Source organism: Pelecanus crispus, chromosome 1 (assembly GCF_030463565.1).
Source record: "Pelecanus crispus isolate bPelCri1 chromosome 1, bPelCri1.pri, whole genome shotgun sequence".
Classification (NCBI taxonomy): Eukaryota; Metazoa; Chordata; class Aves; order Pelecaniformes; family Pelecanidae; genus Pelecanus; species Pelecanus crispus.
The window spans coordinates 15006838-15029671 of NC_134643.1; the positions used below are offsets into that span (position 1 = coordinate 15006838).

Genomic DNA, 22834 nt, shown 5'->3' on the forward strand with positions numbered 1-22834 from the left:
AAATAAAATAATGTGTATATTAATTTCAGCAACAGTGGATACATTTAAGCAAGACTTTATGAATGCAAATTTGCCATTCAGAGTATAATTGTAAATGTAAGGAAATGTACATTTATGCCTTAAACATTAACCCGTCCATTAACCTGTCCATGTCCATTTGTCCATGGACAAATATATAAGTAATCATCCAGTAACAATTCACAGCAAAATAGTATACAAAAAAATTTGTGGTATTTTTGTTTTAGGTTATGTGAATTTCTATTCACATGTCAATCTTGTTGACTGCAGTTGCTCCAGTAAAATCCACAGGATTACTTGTGTAAATAATTATTGCAAAGTCAGGCTGGAAATCTGCTAAGAAACTGAAATTTTGCAAAGAATTAAGTTTTGAAGAGGGAATTTGGAATTTTTTTTAGTTGTGAATTTTAGAGGTTTCTTTAAAGGAAAGCGGGGAGTAGGTAAGTAGGTACTCTAAGTGCCCAGTCTTCTTGGCACCTTTTCCAAGTTGTCCTCTCATCGAAGCAACATAAGCTACTTGTCCTACTTTCTCTTCCCGAATGAACACCTTTCCTGCCTCCCACGCAGGAGAGGTGCAGCCATGCCATCCCATGGGAGCTATGGGGCCCCAGCCCCTCGAGCCCAGCTGCACGCCGGGACAGCCCATGGGCAGGTGCAACACATAAGCATCACGTGGCACCACGCAAGGCTCCAGCATCAGCTCAAACAGATGCAAAGGTATATTAAAGAGCCATTTGCTGACTCCCCACCAGTTCACTACAAAACACCTTCTGCAGATGTTTTTAAACACTTCTACAAAATTGTAATTTGAAATGTATCTCGTCTTTGCACGCAGCCCTCATTGAGAATAAGTTGATGTGTCAGTTAGAGGTTGGCATCAACCATTTTTGGATGATTGGTTTCAAATCCTCTAATCAGCTTACCGTCCAAATAATTGAGCTGTGTGTGGGGAAGGCCCTTTGAGGCACGAGTGAAGACATACTCCCTCCAGCCCCGGAGCAAAATTAGAGCTGTCATTTCCAGCCCCCGTGTTGCCTGCACCTCCCTGCGCCAGCCAGCCAGGAGCTGCTTCATTTGCCCAAGAGTATTGTGACCCCCAACTCCCTATTGCATGTGTAGCTAAAAGAATCACAGGGTGTTTTTGGTTTTCTAAGAAATATTGATTTAGTGTACATGTAGATTTGAAGCTAAGATTTAGATACATATTTTTCTTCTATTTTATTGAAAATTATAACCCTCACCAAGCTACTCTTACCAGACACTCTACAAAACAACAGGAGACACACTGTCATCCTCATAGAGGAAGCCTAACTCACAAGTGATATAAATAGCAAGGAAAATATATACATTAGTGTTGGCTAGAGTAATGGATGGAGAGAGAGAGAGCGCGTTTCTACTTGCACAGGCAGCCCACAATGGGATTTAAAATAAGGGTGGCATCCTGTGGGGTGATTTCATCCCATGCTGTCCTTGCTTAAAGGGAAGAAATTATTGCTTGCCAATAGGGACAATACAGCTGTCACCTTCAGTGCTCCCTTTCTGGCCATCCCACCTGGTGCAAAGACCCCTCAGGAGGGTGAAATGCCAGTTTGCACCAGAAAAAAGGCACTGACAAAGTTTACCCATTCCCCCTGAGCTCACACCTCCCCTGTCTATGCTGTCCAGGACAGCTGCACCCTCCATCCCCCTTTCACAGCCCTCCCTCATTTCCAGCAGCTAAAGAAGGACAAATGGGTTGGGAGCTCTGTTTTCCTCTTCCTTCACAAACTAGCATGTCCTGTTTTTTTATATCTTCCTTTTATTATCTTCCTTTTATTATCTTCCCTTATTTCCTAGTTCTCTGTAATTACATATTGGGACATCAAACGGTGAAGCAGGGACTGCTTTTGAAGGTTTTTATAATTAGCTTTTCTATTGTGTCCTCTAATACCTCCTCTGGCTTTAGACTTACTTTTTTCTGTTCACAACCTCCTGAACATATGGTGGTAAATATGCAGCATGCTGTGAGCTTCACCTGGAGTCTACTTACAATGTATCTGCAATGTAAATAACAGACTTCATGTCAGTCAATTAATCACACACCAGTGGTTGGCAGAGGGCAGGCAGATTGCAGGAAAAGAAATTGGAAAGTGGTGTCTTGATCAGCATTGGACTTGGAGTACTAAATATTACCTAAACCAGCATGCTTCTGTGGTATCACTGCTTTGGCCTAAAAATAGTCTGTTACAATTGCATTAGACATTGCTTGATATCATAACAACTCAATTCAAGGCCAAATTCTCCACTCATCAGGACCACTTTGATAACATTTCACCCATTGGATCATGATCCCATTTCCACCCAGCACAGAATAAGACACAAATGAAAATTTCATACAAAAATTAAATTTAAAGTCATCCCAGGACAATACACAGAATTTAAATATTGCCATTCCAGTAAAAGTGTTTCTTTTTGGTAAAACTAATTCAAATTCATTACTTTACAGACTGGTTTTGTTTTTTTTTTTCCAAGAATGCATATGAGCAAGACAAAGTACTTTGTTTACCTGATTTATTTTATTTAACTCAAGGGATTCATAAGCATGTCATCAATTATAGTCACAAATCATTTTGTGTTTAAAAAAAGGACTCTCTAGAGGTTTTCTAATTTGAAGATCTCAAAGGATTTTCTGTACTACATTAAAATCCTTGTCTTTCCCATGGAGGACAAATGAAAATATAGAAATAAATCACCTAATATTGAAATGCACTTGGGTGGAGCACAGCATGGAAGTTAAGACCAAATAGGAAGAATTTTCCTAACGACAATAAAAATCTAATTGAAGGCAAAGAAATAACCTGTCTATGACTGAGATTCTCTCATATCTCACTGTACCTGGCCCCAGACTCATCTCCGCCCAGTGCCCAGGAAGGGCTTTGCCCCAGGGATTGCTTCAGGCAAGGGGACAGACAAGTGCCCTCATCCACCTTCCACCCATCTTACACTGCTGCAGTTCATCCTTACAGGTCTCCAGTGGGTTTGTTATTGTCTTCATGCTATTTCTTCTTATTCCCACAGGGATCACTACGCCCTTTCTTCACAGCCGCAGAGGCTGTCCTTTACAGAAAGCTCCTTTTTAGTCACGAGCCAAAGAATAACTTCAAGGACAAGATCAGCATTTGGCTTAAAAGCCACTGATTTCTGATGGCCACCAGAAGAACAGGTTATGTGTCCAGGACAACAAATTATCTCCCAGATGACTAGAAACCTAAAACCCAGTGCTGCTCCTAAGGGCTTTGTTGCAAGAGTGGGAGCAGAGGCAGCCCAGTGCTGGGGCACCCCCATCCCCCCCAGGGACCCCCACAGTCCCTCATCCATGCCCATCCCAATGGAGGGGGCCTCTCTCCCCATCACAGCCAACCTCTGCTTGGCTGGGACAGGGCCACATGGCTCAGCAGCCCCCAGGCCATCCTGAACATGAACCAACCCCAGGAGATCCAGGACCTGATGCCCAACACCCCATGGCTGAGATCCACAGAAGACACTGCAGTAGAGTAGTTTTTCTTTTCAGCGGGGACATTAAAACTCTTTTTGGTGGGGATCAGTGCCTCATTGCTAAATCCCCCAGTGTCTGTAGGGTAATAACGGAGTCTTACTGAAGTGTTTCTGTGCCTGGGGCATGTGCAGGGCCCCTCTCTGCATGAGTTCTCCTGGGGTTAATAAATAGCTGAGCTCACCCAACTGTCTTCAGTTTCGATGAAGGCATTACCCTGGGTCTTTTCCCTCTGCTGGCTACCGATTTCCATCAAGCTTTCAGGCATCTAGCATCTCTGAGACCTGTATCCCTGTGTTACATTTGATTGAAGTTAACACATTCAAAAGGGAGGAGGACAGACAGCGTACTGAGAGTGCTTTAGAAAAGAACCTGTTCACATAAATTTGCTTAAGGAACAAATACATTTATCTTCAAGCATAAGCATGTGGAAAAGGCAACCACGCCACAGCAATGTGAAGAACATTTATTTAGCTTATTGGTCTACAATGTTTTGCTATGCCAATGAAAAGAGCACCAAAGCAACAGAAGCAATAAACACATACAGGGACATTTTAATATTATGGACGTTACTATGCAGTGGACCCAACAACATGAGTAAAGGGAAGCTTAGGTGTCTAAAGGATGGCAGCTCTCGTAGACATGTAAAAGCTAGCAAAGTTCATCTTCTAAAATATTTTAGAGAACATGGGTTTGAAGAGTTTAGATAGGTAGTTCAAAAAGCGTACACAGCCCCAGGAAGGGCCGTTAGGCTTCCAGCCCCAAAGGAGGGACAGGCGAGGCCATGTCCACAGCCTGTCCCCCAGGACAGGAGGGGCCGAGCAGCCCTTCCCCGTGGCACCGGCCAGCTCGCTGGGGAAGCAGGGCAGTAAATTCAGAGCATCTCAGCCCAGGCCAGACCCAACCTCCCCTTCCAGAGCAAGTACTGTCTACGCTGGGCAGGTGGACACACCACCTGTGGCCAGACAGGCTCAGGGGGGCTGGCACCCTTCCACATGTTGTCCTGAGAAACCAGTGGGTGCAAAAGCCAGCACTCAACATACCTGGGTGTCCATATCTCCCTGATCTGCCCTCCAAAGTGCAAGCATTTAATTTTGACCTGCACAGCACTTTTGGTGCCTGCATGGTACCTTGCGTGCTACCACTAGCATGGCCACAGGCTCTTGTGGAGTCAGTTCGTGTCCAGCCCATGGTGGGAACAGGGCTGTGGGTTAATGCCAGCTCCAGCTCTGCCTCAGGACAGACCACCCCTTTCACACTGCAGCCTCCACTGGATCCAATTAAGGGGCTTTTATCTCTGGGCAGGTCTTGACCAGGGAACAACACTTGAGTTGGAAACAAAGACAAGCCTCAAGGCAGAAGCTCTTATAATATTTCCAAGTTAATTTATAATCATAATGCTTTTACTCTTAAAAGATAAAGTAAGTAAGATGGTGGTGTGATTAAGGTGCAGAATATCTAATTTGAGAGGTGCATAAAAGGAAATCAAGGAGTGCTATCTATCAGGAAGATAACTGTAAAAGGATCAAGTCTTCCCCCATCCTCACTATAAATCTTTCACTGAGAAGAACTACTAGGATATAAAGAACAAGAATTTCAAAAAAATAAAAATGAAAAAGGAGACATGTTAAACACTACCTAACAAGCTTCCTGACATGAGCACAAAAGTCTTAAATTCAATGTCATAAATTCACTACCATCAAAAGATTCAGCTACTATGTCCTTAGAGACGGTACTGTGTAAGTCAAGCACAATATTAAAAGACAGTGAAATCTTTAATGTGTGTTAAATATTTTAAATTCATAGATCTGATTCACAGAATTATCACAGAGGCATCATCAACCATTTTTACCCTGCCACATTTTTTTATAGATGTGCCACAGTTTCTGCAATTAAAAGGTGGCCCAAATATTTACACTAAATGGATGAGCCAGAAAACTTCCCTCGTGGACATGACTGCATGCAATCATTATGCCTACTCCAATAAACACACCCAAATATGCCAAGATTAATACCTGCATATGTTTAAATTACCACTTTGAAAAAGATTAGATTAAAGGCAGCATTCCCAGAGGCAGCATGCAGTCATTATTCCTTACAGGTATTTTCATGGAGAAAATACCTTGTTCAAAAGTACTGAATGTTGTGATACTGCCATATATAAAACCTTCTCCTTTTAGTTTCACATTTAGGGCACATAAGCCTTTATTTTCTGTTTAAATGTACTAATCTTCTTAACGGTATAATCAAGCCTCTAATATATATTATCAGTTTATATTTAGAAGGAATAACTGTCACGTTAGTGGTGATGGACATATCTCTCCATTCATCTGACTGAATTACCCTGGATAAATCCCTTTCCCAATTCATTTCTGCAGAGACAGCAAGCGGCTTTATTTTATTTAAAAGCAAATCATACAGTTGCAAGATATTTATAGTTAATATGTAAAAATCCTGCTTTAAGTTTGAGAAATGTTTCTTTCTTCCTCCATCTCTCACAGGGAAATGTTCCAGCTTGTAGCTTTTTAAATAACACAGGATTTTGCAGGCTACAAATTCAACAAAAGGTATTCTTACAGTGAACAAGTCACAAAAATTTAAATTATGTTCGCATCCTTCCACAGCTTTGCGCTCTTGGAAGGTAAAAATGAGCCCAAGCCTTTGGCTACATTTAAGTAAGTTTATTTTTAAGCATATCACAGGACTCTTTTTTTTCTTTAAGCAGAACTGGGAGATCTCCCAGTAATTCCCAATTCCTGCCCAATATATTACCAGCTTTGTACCATATAAAAGGTGCCCCCACCAATACAAAACCTAAGCCAGATCTCAGCCACAGAAACGTGGTCTTCCTGGGAGATATTAAAAGGGATTTTCAAGACACTAGACAGTTGGGCTATCTTTTGGCATACGATAGGAATTACATTAGGCCTGCCAAGACACAAACAATAAGCATAATAAATAGCTGCTAAATACCCAGGTTCCTGAAACATATATTAAGTTCTCTGCCACCCCACTTACATATATTTCCTTGTTGCACATCTTCTGATTCTGAAGAGCACATGAAATGATTAACCACCCAACATGTATAACTCTTTATCCCAGCAGCGATCTGAGTGCCTGCAACAGAAAACCTCAAGAAGCAACAAAAAGGCCAGGTATGTAACAGAGGATATAATGAAATATGCTCTTAAGTGTATAACTAAAAGAAATTTATTATTATGCCTTCATTATATCTAAACATTTCCAAATTGTTCAAGAGGAATAGAGGAAATATGATATATTATTGTCATTCATTCCTGGTTTGCCTCAATGGTAAATACCTATACAAGGTACCAGCAAGTAAAACCCAAAACCAAAAAGGCAGTCAAATTCTGGTATAGCTCATTACAAAGGCATCAATCTCTCTTTATACCAGAGCACAGTGTTCTTAACACAAAAAAAGCACAAAGAAGATGATTCCCCTCTAATTCAAATTCATTACAACCACTCTGCATGTTAAATGTAATAAACACATGTTAAATTCAGCAGAAGAGATAAGAACTGAACTGGCATGCAGCTGGAACATCATCCAGATTGTTTGACCGGGGCATTTTTTTCCTACTGATACATCTGCCTAGCAGTTTTGGGGGAAGTTATTAGACAGAAGTTGACGATCCATCTGCATACTCTGAGCAATGAGCCCAGCTCTTTGAAAAAGGAGAGAAGAGGGGAATAATCTGGTAAACTAAAAATGTGACTGCTCCCTCAAGCATGGTCATCCCTTCTGCCTCACCTTTCTGCACCTGGATGCCGGGGTCAGCCTTGCCCTGACGCAGCACTGCCCCAAGAGGGATGGAAGTTGCCATCCAGATGTTTGGCTCACGGACTAAATTAGCAAAATTTTCAAGAAGAGAGTAGAGTTAAAGCTTGCCCTGCTGCCCAAAGCTCTTGTCTCGTCGCTTGTATTACACGATGCATCAAGGAGCTATGGGCTTTGCTGGCACTGATCCTCTTTCACAGGGACCACAGTTCTCCTCCGCCCTGGAGCACTGAAAACTGGCACGCTCCAAGGTGTGTGATAGAACATGCAATTTTTGTTTGTCAACAATTTGGCCAGTCTAAAGATTTGGGGTACTATGCTTACTAGTGTCTGTATGAGCTCTGCACCTCGTAAAACATCTACATGCTCTAGAGAAAAATACATCGATTAGAAAAAAATAAAGGTTCCCTTTTCCCAGTTTCTTAATGTTTGCGTGTAGAGAATACTTGGTAACTGCAACAAGTGCAGGCTTTGTAAGTCTGGAGTGAAAGGTTAATAGTTATGGTGCACATCACTCAGTAATGTTCCTTAACAGTTAGTGATGTGCAATTGGAAGAAATATTGTACTGCAATTAATTTTACAATGTGTTTTCTCAAATGGAAAATGTTGTAAATAGCAGGAGAATTTGCTCTCTACTGTAATCTCACTAACTGGGAAAAAGGCGCTTGGGGGCAGCTGGACACTGGGGTTTTGGGCAAGGTCCCAGAAGAGTAGCCAGTGCGTAATACACCACCACCTCTGCTCAAAGACAGTTTAAAATTTAAAAAAACCAATTTGTACTAAGAAAACAGCCAGATGCCATCACATTGGCTTTTCCTCCGTGATGAATGGCATGAAAGCTCCCTAACATCTGCTGCCACTTGATGAAACAAAACTTACATCTCTTTGAGTGAAAAGGTCCACAGCTGCTCACTGGAGTAACCCGGGCTGCCTGAGGCTGGGGAGGGACCGCTGCTGCCAGCCCTGACCAGACCCGCACCTTTTCATCTCCGCTGGTTGAGGCAAATCTACAAACATCACAGCTCCGCTGTAACTGTAATTTTCGCTCTGCACTAACTGCATGTTGAAGGAAAAGCACAGCAATGAAGAACAGAGGGGATCATTTCCCTGAACAAAATAAACCTGCATCTCTCAAAGCCAATTTCCATGTCTGCTCTGAGCAGTACATTTCTATTTGAGGTGGACAGCCCTGTAAATATTATCCCTTGAAAAAAAGATAATTTTAGAGGCATGAAGGCCTGTTTGTCTAGTTAAATGAATGCCAATTCTATAGATGCACCACAACAGGTTTTTAAGTTTGGAAGCAGAAATATCCTTTAACTGTAGACATCCAGAAGGAGCCAAGTGACAGATCTCCTCTAAGCCTTTTTTACTGAACACTGAATCAGGGAAAAGAAAGCCGAACAATGACTAGATGTAAAGGAAAATGTGGTCAATGTATATATCAGAAGCCACAGAACAACCACAGGTATCATTACAGAAAACATGAGTTTGTTACCTTGGAAATGTCAGTATTGCTACCAGCTGCACTTTGGTGCCTTAAAGAGTGAATTATTATTCTGCAATTTATTTTGGGAACAAATGCGAGGAGAGTGGTGTGGGTTACTTGTCTGAATCAGATCTGTTCAGTGGCCGGAAATTAAATGGTCAACTTGTCAGAAGTAGAACTGTTCAATTTTTGGTTCAGTGACCAAAATGAAAAGAAAAAGAAAGAAAAAGAGATCAGCTTGGGTTAACATAAAAGGAGAAGTACTGAGGGGTTTAGCACAAAAAAAAAAAAAAAAAAAAAAAAGATTAAAATATCAGTTAGGTCAATATGAAAATCTTCAATGAACCCCAAAAAATTAGATAAAGAATTTTGTTCAAGCAGAAAAGTCTTATTCCATTTTCTGATTATGCAGCTAACCTTTTTTTTTCACAGTTAAGACACTTTTCCAAAACAAAAATCAAAACTTTGTTTTGAAAATATTGGTAATGTATTTCAAATGCTTCACTGCCCCCCATTTTCCACTAAAACATTTACCAAATTCTACTCAAATACATTATCAGGTTTCACCCTTTGCAAAACCAGATTTTAAATGAATTCACTACAAGCATGGCAATTCCAGCTGAATCAATTACAAAGTCCTGTGTCTCAGGCAAGAATACTCTCAACTTGAAAACCTATCTGACAGAGTATCAGTCATCAACAAAACAACTATAATAATTGGAAAGCATAAAAATATTTGCCAGAGGTTTTTGATCGTGGTAATAGCCACAACGAGGTTCTGAAGGCTACAGACTTTTGGGGCCAGAGTCAGAAGAATTGCTCTACAGGAATGTTTAACGCTGGAGTTTAGACAGAGATCCCTTCTTTCAAATGTACTAGGAAGGTTTTTTTACAACCCTTTATAGTACTGACTCTTTAATTTCAATACCTGGTATCCCCCAAAACTGCTGCACTGCAATGGTGGGCAGCACTTTGTTAAACCAGGATCTTTGCCTTTGCCACTTGTGTTTTCTTTCTCTTTGCGGTTCTCAGTATCGATAATCATTTCATCCAGTGTCCAGATGAGTGTGTCTAATTCTGGAAGGAGGGTAGTTTTTTTCTAGCAGTGCATTTCCTCTGCAAGACAGGAACACTGGAAGGTTACTGTGGCCTGGAAAACACAGCTTGTTTAGCCAGAAAGATAAATACTATCTATATTTCTTGTTCTTTCCTATCTATTGTATTGTCCTGGGAAGCAGTGGAAAAAGTGGAAGGCAAACAGCAGAGACCTTGCCAAGCCCCGTGATGTGATGAATGACTTCTCACATCCCAGGGCCTGACATGAAGGGAGGCCACAGAGAGTCCTGCTGCTGTTTTCAGATGTTAAAAAGGCTGATCACCTACTCATTGCTTTCACTTCTAGAGCATGAAGAGCTCCTCTGGTGCAGGACCTGCATGAGCAGACCCAGCTCTGCTATGAAGTGTTCCTCTGCAAAAGCACAGGCAACGTACACAGGAAAATGATTTTCTGTGTCCTTGTTAACTCATTTATGAATATTCTGCCAGACGGGTTGAATGCCCTGGTCAGGAAGTATGTCTCAGCCACAGAGAGAAGAATATTCCCAGATTTCTTTAAGTCTTCTGTCCAGCAAATGTTGTGTGCTCTCTCTTTTCCCTTTTCCTTCCCTCCTCTCCACTATGACGTGCACTGGACATGGACTTTCACGGTCTCCCCATACACTGCAGGGGGGTTGGGCTAGATGACCTCTAAAGGTCCCTTCCAACCCAAAGCATTCTATGATTCTATGATTCCCAGGGAGCATCCTACATCCGCTACCCATGGACAACTGGCATGCAAATCCCTTCAAACCCAAGCTGGGGCAGGCCAGGAACTGCCTGCGGATGCGATGCAGCAGGATGAGAAGGGGAAGACAACATTTGCCCCCAGATGCAAGCCAGTGCATGAAAGGGATCTTGCTTGATGGATTTCTCTCTATGAACTGGGGTTTTGGTTCTTTGCCAAGTTTTGATCATCTAACTGCACTCTTAAAAATGGCATGAGGGAACGGAAAGAGGGAAATGGTGAGGTCCCTTACGCTGTGTATTCTTCACCAGCTGGACCGCTCTGTGTACAGCCACGCAACAGCCAGGTGCTGGAGGGGGACAAAGGGCGGGGTGACAGTGTCACCATGGCAGCAAGGAACAATGAGCCAGGCAGTAGGAGACACAGACACAGGCGGAGCTGGGGTTGGCAGGCAGACCCTCTTCTTGTCTTTCAGCTCCATCAGGTCATACCCATTTATTTACAAAACCATCCTTCAAGCAGCCATGGGAAGGAATAAATAACTCTGGCTAATCTGAAGAAATCATGATTTTGCTAAGCGTGGTGTAAGAGCTCTTAGCATTTCATCTTGCTCTGGTTATAACTCTATCCCAACAGCCCGATGCGTACAGCCCTGCCTCCTGTGGGAAACAAGCAGCCACAGTCATGCATATGTGTGAGTAGATGCCGTTCAGGGAAACACACACAGATCTGCAGCCCCATCTCTGATGATTAATCTGCTCACTCTGACTAAAGAAGAGTGACTGCCAGTTCCCCCTGTGCTGTATCTTGCAAAACCAAAGAAAGAAGAAACCAGTGACCGCCCTGCGTGTTTGCATGTCCTAAGACTTCTGTCTCGGGAGGAGACACAGCAATAAGTTTACACATGGATTCACAAATATTTCCAACACCTAGTGAACCTCTACACCCAAAAGCCTAGGTTTATTAATAAGACTTCTCATCCACCAAACCTAAATCAAATTTTACTCTGGGCATCTGAATCAAATACTCTGAGCACACAGAAGACAGGGAGGTGATTTGAGACAGCCAGCATGAATTCACCAAGGGCAAGTCCTGCCTGACCAACCTAGTGGCTTTCTATGAAGGAGTGACTGCATCAGTGGACAAGGGAAAAGCAATGGATGTCATCTACTTGGACTTCTGTAAAGCATTCGACACGGTCCCCCACAACATCCTTCTCTCTAAATTGGGGAGATATGGATTTGATGGGTGGACTGTTCGGTGGATAAGGAATTGGCTGGATGGTCATGTCCAGAGGGTCGTGGTCAATGGCTCGATGTCCACATGGAGACCGGTGACAAGTGGAGTCCCTCAGGGGTCTGTACTGGGACCACTGCTGTTTAACATCTTCATCAATGACATAGACAGTGGGATTGAGTGCACCCTCAGCAAATTTGCAGACAACACCAAGCTGAGTGGTGCAGTTGACACACCAGGAGGACGAGATGTCATCCAAAGGGACCTGGACAAGCTGGAGAGGTGGGCCTGTGCGAACCTCATGAGGTTCAACAAGGCCAAATGCAAGGTCCTGCACCTGGGATGGGGAAACCCCTGATATCAATACAGGCTGGGGGATGAAGGCATTGAGAGCAGCCCTGCGGAGAAGGACTTGGGGGTACTGGTGGATGAAAAGCTGGACATGAGCCGGCAATGTGCGCTCACAGCCCAGAAAGCCAACCGTATCCTGGGCTGCATCACAAGAAGCGTGGCCAGCAGGTCGAGGGAGGTGATTCTGCCCCTCTGCTCTGCTCTGGTGAGACCCCACCTGGAGCACTGCATCCAGCTCTGGGGCCCTCAGCACAAGAAGGACATGGACCTGTTGGAGCAGGTCCAGAAGAGGGCCACAAAAATGATCCAAGGGCTGGAGCACCTCTCCTACGAGGCCAGGCTGAGAGAGTTGGGGTTGTTCAGGCTGGAGAAGAGAAGGCTGCGAGGAGACCTTATTGCAGCCTTTCAGTACTTAAAGGGGGCCTACAGGAAGGATGGAGGCAGTCCTTTTAGCAAGGCCTGTTGTGACAGAACAAGGAATAATGGTTTTAAACTAAAGAAGAATAGATTTAGGCTAGATATAAGGCAGAATTTTTTTACAGTGAGGGTGGTCAAGCACTGGAACGGGTTGCCCAAAGAGGTAGTGGAGTCCCCATCCCTAGAAACATTAAAGGTCAGGTTGGATGGGGCTCTGAGTAACTTGAACTAGTTAAAGATGTCCCCGCTCACTGCAGGGGGGTTGGGCTAGATGACCTCTAAAGGTCCCTTCCAACCCAAAGCATTCCATGATTCTATAATTCTATGAACTGTCCCCTAAAGCTGCTCCCTCCTCTGAGTAGGCAGAGAGGAGGAGGGGAGGAGGGGATAGGGCTGGAGGCATGCAGGGCCACCATCCATCTGACGTCCTCCCCTGCTGGCACCCAGCCCTTCAGCAAGGAGGTGGGCACGGGCTGTCCCCCAGGTTGGCACACCAACTCCCTCCTGGGGAGCGGGGCAAGGCATCCCCCCAGAGAGTGTCTGTGTGGAGCACCAGTCCCGCTGCGGGGCTGGACACACCCCATGGTGTTTGTCACCCCGGGATGTGGGAAACTGGGGCAGAACTTGGACATGGCACTCAAGCACTTGCACAGTTCGGAGAGAAACCTGCAGCACACACAGTTTTAGGAAGAAGGTTAATGTGGAATTCTGAAAGAAGGTAGGGTTTTTTTAAAACCTTAGGGTAGCGCAGGGTAAAGCTTGCACCTGAAGGGAGATGGATTTGTCACCTGCTGTCACTCAGGGCTCTTGTAGGTTGAACTTCAACAGATGCAGGCTGGAAAAGCGCCATTGATTTCACCTCCCGAGGAGATGCTTGTGAAACTTTCACAACCAGTATTAATATCAAAGTGCCTAGAGAGGAGCAGGGAACAGCCTCCTCTGTTTTGTTCTCAGGATGAAAAAATATGGCAAGAGGGACCTTACAAAGACCGTGAAAAACAGCCTCAGCTTTGCAATAAAAGCCTTTGGGAAAGTGTCTGAACTCCTCACCTGCTTCCCTGCAACTTTCACAGGCCATTCGTGTCCAGTCCCCCCAGGCACCTCCTGCTTTCTAGCCTCAGTTGTTCACATAACGGGCATTGCCTACAACAGGTTGTGAGGAAACACTACAAGGTAGCAGTCAAGGGTGTCCCGATTCCTTGGGAAGACCAGGGGTCCCACTGGGGTGGAGGGAGAGGAGCCTTGTGGAGATCACTACCGGCATGCAAAAACCACATACACCAACCAGTCTCCCCAGACAGAAAGCCATGCTGACAGCCAACATCTACACCAAGGGGAGTCTGGAGTGACACAGGTGATGCTGCAGTCAGTGAGACAAAGAATGAGACCGCAGGTGCCTCTGCCTGAAGCTAAGCTGAACCCAGCTGCCCAGGAAATGCTGTGGTGCCTGGCAGGCATCAGCTGCTCCAGACAGCTGCAGGAGACCATGGCGTGGAGCCTGTGGCCCCGTGCCCGGCCGTTGGGTGCCATCTCCAGCCCCAGCCAGGACCTCTCCAGCTGCAGAAGGACAGAGTAATGCGTGGTCCTGGACTGTGGAATAGAATCATAGAATCATTTAGGTTGGAAAAGACCTTTAAGATCATCCAGTCCAACCATTAACCTACACTACCAAGTCTACTCTAAGCCAATCAAGGGTAGACTAGACTAAACCATGTCCCGAAGTGCCACATCTACCCGTTTTTTGAACACTTCCAGGGATGGTGACTCCACCACCTCTCTGGGCAGCCTGTTCCAATTCTTGACCACCCTTTCCATAAAGAAATTTTTCCTAATTTCCAACCTAAACCTCCCCTGGCGCAGCTTAAGCCCATTTCCTCTCGTCCTAATAAATGGGCACAAACCCTAACACCCCTCACAAACCCCAGTTCTCCCTCTCCAAGCAGGATGTACACCTGTCTGACATTGCCTTATTTAATGCAAATGCTTAGTGAGAGATATATTAAAACAAAACAAAGTATTTAAAAAAAAAAAAAAAAAATTGCCTCCATGACCCTGCTTTTCCCTTTAGGAAAAGAGAAAAAATGTGTCACCCGTGGGAGTCATCTGAGCTTGAGGGGGACCTGGAAGAAAGTCATGGACCAGGGGCACCTCTGCCTCAATGACGCCACTGTCCATTGGCACAGCCCAGCCTGCGCTGCGCGAACTGTGTGACACATGCTATGACTTTCATTTTCCAGGATTGACCTGAGGGGAGGGGGAATGGAAGAAGACCATCCACCTAACAAGAAGGCATCATCTGACAAACTGGGAAGGTCTTTTCCACAAGCAATCTGTTCTTGGGCTTTGACAGATGTTAGAAGTTGCACTGTCAGAGTTTGTCCTCCCAGAGGCTAGACACAACTGGGGGGAAAAAAGTGGGAATTACACAAATATTTGCGCTCTCTGCACCTTTCGTTCCCGATGAAAAGGCAGGAAATGTTAACACAAAGAAAGGAAGCATGTTAAAAAGACTGAACCTTTCATCAGAGACTATTGAAATTCTCATAACAAGGGCCGGTATGAAAGGTTGCTTATTCTCAGAGGTAAGACAGTGCTATTTCCTTCCCTCTCCATGCAGCAAACACTCATGACAAATCTAAACCACAGCTGTAGGGCATGAGACACACAAAGCGAATAAAGGTTGCATCTGAATCCATCTCAGTTGTATCACCATGGCTATTACCAGATTGAAAATCATACTTCAACTAGTCAATATGCAAATACTGTAGTATTGTACCATAATAAAATGCTACAGTATTTCAAAAGCAGTGGCCTTCAAAAATCCAGATCAAGGGAACAATAACGAAAATGAGAAATGCTGCCGGTCTGCCAGTCTTGCCCTGTTCTACCTAATGAACCAACATGGGTTTGGTGGAATAATCAATGCGGGAAACATTGCAGAAACGCACTACATGCCGCCATGGCATAGTAACCTACTTATGAATCATTTACTGGTCACTTTAGGTCTTGAAGTACAAGGTTTATATCTTCTTTTATATATATCTATTTATATCTAATTGCAACTATTAATTATTTATAAGAAAAATATTTTTTTTTATTTCTACTTCAAAGCAGTTAGTAGGGACAGATTTTAGCTATTAATTCCACAGATAAATTCTACATATTAAAAAATACCTCCTTTAAATTCAGAAAGCAGAAAATATGTGTGATATCCCCACTGAAACAGTACTTTTGCACCCTTTCACCATTTAGAGGCTTCTTTTCTTCCTTGATCTCAATGCTGGGTGATGTGCTATGGGAAAGGTCCATGCACACACACCAGCTCCCACATCGAGCTCTGGGCTTTGGATGGTGAACTCACTGAGGCAGAGATCATTTTTTTAATGTATACAGACAAGCCCAGCTTAGTCTGCCCTATGCAGACCTATAATACCAACAATACTGTTTCTGTCCTACAGTCAGATGTCACCTGACAAATGTGGGTCATGCCAGCACGCCGTGCTGACTTTCATTTCTGTTATTTGGGGCAATCAAGTCTCCTTTGCGGGGGGGGCAGCCCCCTGATGGGGGGACGAAAGGATTTAACCGCAGATTACATCTCTTCCGCAAATTTGCAAGAAAGGCTCATTTAGGCTTTTGTGGACCTTCTACCTCCTTTCACCAATCCCATGCTCTTTGGCTGAACCATCTGCTGACTGCTTATTTGGCCTATGAATTAGAGTGACGACAGCTGAACATGTTAAAATTTAACATCTTCCTTAGCGAAACACAGTTTGTAAGAGGCTGTCAGCTGTGACCTTGCCTACCTTTTTCTTTTAAGGTTGGCATCCTTCATCAGTTTCTGGACAAGAGATCTTAAAAGCACAACTTTTTAAAATTTGCAGAGACACACCACATGATCTCTGGGGCCAGACAAGAGCTTCAGAAGCAGAGACAATCCATTGGCCAACATCAAGATCTAGAAACCCACATTCACTCAAAAATGCACTAAGTAAGGCTCAGATCTGACAAGTTCAAGCAGACCATATAAGGAACGGGCCACAGTATTCAGAAATCAGCCTTGCTTTTGCAGAATTCAGTTTATGCAAGAAAATCCTAAACACAGCAGAGCAGTCAGGATGCATTCTGGGGGCTTTGGTGGATGAGGACATTTTTAGTAAATGCTGACCCCAGATGAAATTTTTATGTGCTACAAAACCCTCACGTGGCTGCAAGATATTGCTAGGGACCTCAAAGAAAAGAAGACCAAGGGTCTTCCCCATTCTTAATAACTCTCCATTTCTACCTATTGCCAGCCTCACATTTTTAATTTAAGTGTCTGTTAAGAGTTATAGAACAATCCCTGGGGCTAACTGGACTCTCATGAGCAAAAATCTGCACACCTTTTTAATTTAAAACAAAAAATGATGGAAGTCTCCATTCTTCCAAAGATCAGAGGAAGGTATAAGTGGATGAGATGAAATTTTTTAGGGAATACCCTGCAAAAGACTCAAGAAGCTGACCTGCTTCTCAGGCTGATGCTGGAAAACATGGATCGAAATCTGCTCTTCTGTTACCAACCCACGATCATTAACATCACCTCCTGCGCACTCTTTACTTCTACCAGCTCACAAAAAAACCTTCAACTCTTCAGCGTAACTGGTAGAGGAAGTATCCATAACCGAATTTCTGCAACTCTGTTACAACCCTGTTTATACCTCAAGCAGCATCACTACTTACTCACCGGTTATTTTCTCTCTTCCCCTCCCTCACTTTGAACTCCAACAGCGTTTTATTTTTTAATAACCTGAACAATAAGAATTTACAATGAAAATACCCACCAGATCAAGCGGGTACCAGAAATGTAGGTAAACCTAATGCAAACAGGTACTAAGTCACAATCTCTATTTCTTAAATACAGTGACTAATAACAAAGGTGGAATTGGCCAGACTTTAAACAACTTTTTATCAGAGCTGAAAGAGTGCATAACTACCACTTAAAATAGTTGAAAACTTTTTTTTACAACCTATCAAAGCAATGGTTCCAGACAATATACAGTATATCTAAGAATAGTAACAGTCGTTGATGGAAACTGATAACGTTGGGGACTGAAGGTTAATTCGTTCTGGGGGGAAAAAAAAAAAAAGGAACAATGGAGAGTGAAATAGAAACTCAAGTCTCATTAAAGAAAACTATTTTAAGGGTAGAATCATGATTTTTAACATCAATCATGGGAAAACAGTTTGAAGTTGTTTCTAAAAGATCTAAATGTGAAACCTTAGGAAAAAGGCACTGTTTGCGGTGACAGCAAAAATGGTTTTGAGGGATAAGAGAAAAATACGGCGTAAAGGTAATCAGTTTGTAGTTTTTGAACACTACAAATCTGACTGTTCATTTCTAGGTTTTTGTGATTAAGGGCAGTGAAGACTCAATGTTCAGTGAAGTTTATCCTTTAGACGTGTATTTTCTTTATGCATTTCCGACGTACTATCTGCCCATAAATGATGGCACATGCTTTCAGCGCTGAAGGCGAGTTGCCGTGGATAATTAAAATTGACCGCAGATTGGAAATAAACCCAAAAGAACTTGCATAAAAAATTTCAATATATACTATCATTGTTTTTTTTCCCTGAAGAAATTATATTCTGCTCTGCAGATTACAGCAGAAAGCCCAGGAGAAAACCAAAACGGGATCATCGCTATCTAACAGCAAAGCCACGAGCAAGCCACGCAGGCCCCGACGCAGCTCTCCAAAGGCACAGCCACCACTTGGCTGGGAGGAAGCTGAGCAGGTGCCTACATTAAACCAGTGCACACTTCGTCACTTTGCATTTGAGCAAGTGCTTAAGCGCTTTGCCAGCTCAAGGACTTAATTAAATTTGAAGTAAGCTAATTCAAGGAATAAAACTCTGCCAAAGGTAATAAAATTGTTTACCGATCTATCAAGCCAGTCCTGTTTATAAGAGCATATTTATATGCAACATAGGTCTGGTCCTATTCAGTGAGTGAATGCGTTTTTAAATATTTACTGATTGCAGGAATAGGGCCAAATCTAGAGTAGTTTTAAGGGTTAGGGGAGAAGTGCTAAATCCTAAAGTATCTAATTGAACTATGCAAAGTAGGGAATATTACTGCTTTCATTTTACTTATGAAATTCAGGGAAATAAAGTGCCGGATCCAGTGTGTCAGAGAAGTCACTTGCAGAAGCTCCTGTGCCTGGTTGCCAGGCAAGCGTCTCTTGCACCAGCTACTGTTCCTCTCCCGGGGTGCGGGGCAGCGCAAGGGACGGTTGGGCACACGGATGAGAGCCAGCGTCACCGCTCCGCTGGCGGTGCTTGACTCCCACCCTCAGAGCCCAAAGAAATGTCTAAACAAATTAACAGCAAGTTGGTGGCTGATTTTTTTTTAAATCAGAATTATTTGTTCTCATCCAGCCCTTGGCATGTGGTTTCATCCAATTCTCCCCTCTTTGAATTCGATGCTCTTGGCTGCTGCTGTCACCTGTCCCTGTTGAATGAAGGGGCAGAAAGTGTAAAACGGGGCCTCCCTGGAACTTGCGAAGAGTTGGAGCAGTGTATTTAAATATGCTCTCTGAGCAAGTGAATTTGCATTGTACATGTGCAAATCTCCCTTTGTCTTGTGCTTCTGTACCGCATCTCAAAACTCCACCTCTGTGTCCCCACAAACCGCCGTTAAAGTTTGACTTTTAAATGATAAATGCTCAGCCGGTGCAGACCAGCATTTTCCAGTAATGTTAAACTATAAAAGCCCAGATTGCTTCAAATTATGTTATATTATTATATTATTATATAAAAGCCCAGATATTATTATTTTATTATACAAAAGCCCAGATTGCTTCAAATTATATTATATATTATTATATTATTATATTATTATATTATCATATAAAAGCCCAGATATTATTATTTTATTATATAAAAGCCCAGATTGCTTCAAATTATTTCTTCAGATTGTATACTTTTTTTTTTCTTGTGCTATATTTAACATTGATAACCGTTATATTTTAAAATATTCAAATGAGATATTTCAAAATATCTAGCAGGATAAGCGTGCTTAGCTCAAGGATATGGTCTGCCGCGCTGTGCGTAGCAAACAGGCACTGCTTCTTGCCCTGCTTTGGCACAGGTAAGTGTTTAATCAACGCACAAAACTGAAAAAAAAAAAAAAAAAAAATACGGTTGCAAGTTGGAAATAGGGTAGGAGGCTGGCTGACACCGGGGTGTAACTACGTCGTGCGCTATGTAAACAAATTAGTTTTCGAGTGCAGCCTGTGGACTTTCTGCGCCCCTGCGAAGCAGCATGACCCTTGAAGGCGGCCCGGCTGTTTGCCCGGCCCCGGAGGGCGCGGGCGCTGAGGGCAGAGCCCAGTGCGGGCACGGCGCGAATGCCGGGGGGCGGCGGGACTGAGCCCCCCGGGCAAGGCGCAGCTGCCCGCAGCTGCCGGGCGCTCCGGGCCAGCCCCGGCCGCGCCGCTCGGCAGCGCTGCCCGCGGGGAGGAGCGGGGGCGGCTCGGCGGCGCGCAGCGGCTGCGCGGGGGCGCGCAGGGCCGGGGCCGGGCGCGCAGGGGCCGCCGCGAAAGCTGCGGGCGCCCCGTGAGAGCGGGGCGGGGGGGGGGGGGGGGGGGTAGAAGAGCCGGGGCACAGGGGTGTGCTCAGAGCCGCCGCGTTTGGCTCTGTCAGATGCAACGCGGCGACGGGAAACCCGCCCTCGGCTACCTGGAGAGGGTCTGGTGCGTTTCTCCGCAGGCTGGTATTTTAAAATTCAAACCCCATTTTTAGAGGGCGAGAGGCAGAGGAGCATCCCCGGAGAAACACGCGCATCCCTGCTCCTCACCCCGCAGCGCCGAGGCAGCCGGGCAGCCCTGCCCGCAGCCCTGCCCGCCACAAGCCCCTCTCCCCAGAGCAGCGAGGGGGCTTGGACACCGGCTGCAGGCTGGCAAGCACGGCAGCAGCGAGGAAAGGGGGCGATTCTGTTATCCGCGCGTCTGAACCACATGGTTAAACATCCAGCGTTTAAAATTCTGCAAGACGGAAATTCCAGCTTCTTTTTTTTTTCCTCTGCACGTTTGTGGTTCAGCAGGTTGAACGCAATTTCACTGATCTGAGTGTGTGTTACGGGCCAGAAGGTATGGGGCTCTAAGGAAAAAATTCATCTGGTGAAGTAATATAATTTACATATGCGGGTTGTTAAGAAGGACGCCGATATTGTTGAACCAAAAGTTTGGTATGAATTTGGTAAAACTATATCGTTAAAGATTACACAGAGACAAAAACTTCAGGACCCCTTAGATCTCGTGAAAATGAATATTTGGTGTGTTCGGGTTTTCTGTCTTTACGATTAAAAATTCAATCAGAGTATTCACATGACTCAACGATTCTGGGATTTACTTCAAACTTAAATTCTGAGCTGGAATATATCAAAGTCTGAAGTTTAACTCTGTTTTTAGCCAGGGACCATTAGACAGTATCTTTTTGCTGAGCAAAGTGTTTCAAATAAATATTTATTTTTGATTTTCCCGACTTTTTAATGTTTACCGCAGAATTAGCTGCTATTACGTAGCACTGCCAAACCTCAAGCAGACACAAAGAGAGAAGGCTTAGTGAAGATTCCTTTAGGCGGTCTTCCACGCTTATGAATTCGAAGATGTTTTCCCGCACGAAAGTTTCCCGTGCGGAGGACGGGCGGGAAGGCCGCCGGCCGGGGCAGCCGCCGGTTCACAGGGGCGCCCCGCAGCCCCGCGCCCGTTCCCACAGCGGGCAGCAGCCTACCTGCCTGCGCCCCTCTCCCAAAACACCCCGAAAGCAAAGACCCTACTTGCGGGAACAACTTTGCCTGCTCTATTTAATTCTCCCCGGCCCGCGCGTTTACAAAACAAGCGGGCGGGTTCTTCTCTCTGGGCACGACCTTCCGCCCCCACAGCCCCCCGTGCGCGCCGGCCCCGCCGCCCCCGCCCGCGGCTGCTGCATCCCCGCCGCGGGACGCGACAGGGCGGCTGCCCCGGCCCGGGCTGCGCCGCGGCGGCTCCGTGCTCCCGGCGAGGCCGCGTTTCGGTGCCCCGCGGGTGGCGGCCGCCAGCAGCGGCACCGCGCAGCCACCCCGGGCAGGCTGATGCGCTCGGCGCACGCCGGCTCCGAGAGCGGCCGAAGCGGGAAAGGGCCAGACTTCCAGCGGCTTCGGAGGTCCTGGACCCGGCCCTGGGCCGGGGAGGGAGAGGGGACTGGGAATTTCCTCTGGCGCTGGGCTGCGCCTCGGCGGAGCCGCGCCGGGGCAGGGCGGAGCGGCGCGGCGGCGGGGGCGCGGGCGGCGGTGCCTGCGCCCGGGGCAGGTGGAGGGGGTCCCGCCCGGCCCCCCCGGGGAGCCCCGAGAGCCCTTCGCCGGGCCGGCGGAGCCGGGGCACGGCGCACGGCCGCGCGTTTCCCCGCCCGGGGCCGCCCCCCCGCCGCCCCCCTGCGCGGCCGCGGGGCCCGGGCGCCGCTGCGCCCCGCGGGACCCCGCCGGGGCCGCCCGCACCTACCGTGGTACTCCTGGCCGGGCACGTAGGCGGCGGGGCTGCCCGCGATGTGGAGGGCGATGAGCACCTCGCCCTGCTCGCCGTCGCCCTCCAGCTCGCCGTGGTGGGTGCAGAGGAAGAAGAAGGGCGAGAAGCGGGCGCGGGGGGCGGCCGCCCGGCCCGCCGCCAGCAGGGCACCCAGGGCGGCCAGCAGGCAGGGCCAGCCCCCGGGGACGCCCCGCCGCCGCTCCATGCTGCTGCCGCCGGCGCCGCTGGGGCATCCAGGGCACGGCGGGGCCGCCGCGCCGCGCCGCACGGGACGGGGCGGGCCGGGACGGGGCGGGCGCTGCCCCCCGCCGCGGCCCGCGGGAGCGCCTGGGGAGGCGGGCGCCGAGCGGAGCCGAGCGGAGCCGAGCGGAGCGCAGCGCGGGCAGGGGCGGCCCCTCCGCGCCCGCCGAAGGCTGCGCCGTCCCCGCCTGCCGCTGCCGGGGTGCGGGGCGCGGAGCTGGGAGTGCGAGGGCTGGGAATAATTTATTTCCCCCGGTGTCGGGGTGGGAGGGAGGGGAAGGTCCCTCCCCTCCTCCTCCTCCGCCTCCGCCGCCCGCTCCTCCCGCTCCTCGCTTGCGCGCCGGTGTGCGGTGCTGCCGCTGCGGGGACGCGGGCTGCGGGCTGCGGGCTAGGCTCTGCCGCCCGCCCTTTGTCTGCCTGCGGGGCCCT

At 46.4% G+C, this 22834-nt stretch overlaps 1 protein-coding gene across 1 annotated transcript in view; it reads right to left on the reverse strand.

Annotated features, from left to right (window-relative positions):
• The window catches only part of RELN (reelin), a 304962-nt gene extending 282592 nt beyond the window's left edge, over positions 1 to 22370 (reverse strand). Inside the window, exon 1 of the mRNA XM_075728102.1 lies at positions 22142 to 22370. Within this exon, the coding sequence (XP_075584217.1) occupies positions 22142 to 22370 (229 nt within the window). The remainder of the gene's footprint in view (positions 1 to 22141) is intronic.
• Positions 22371 to 22834: the final 464 nt, after the last annotated feature.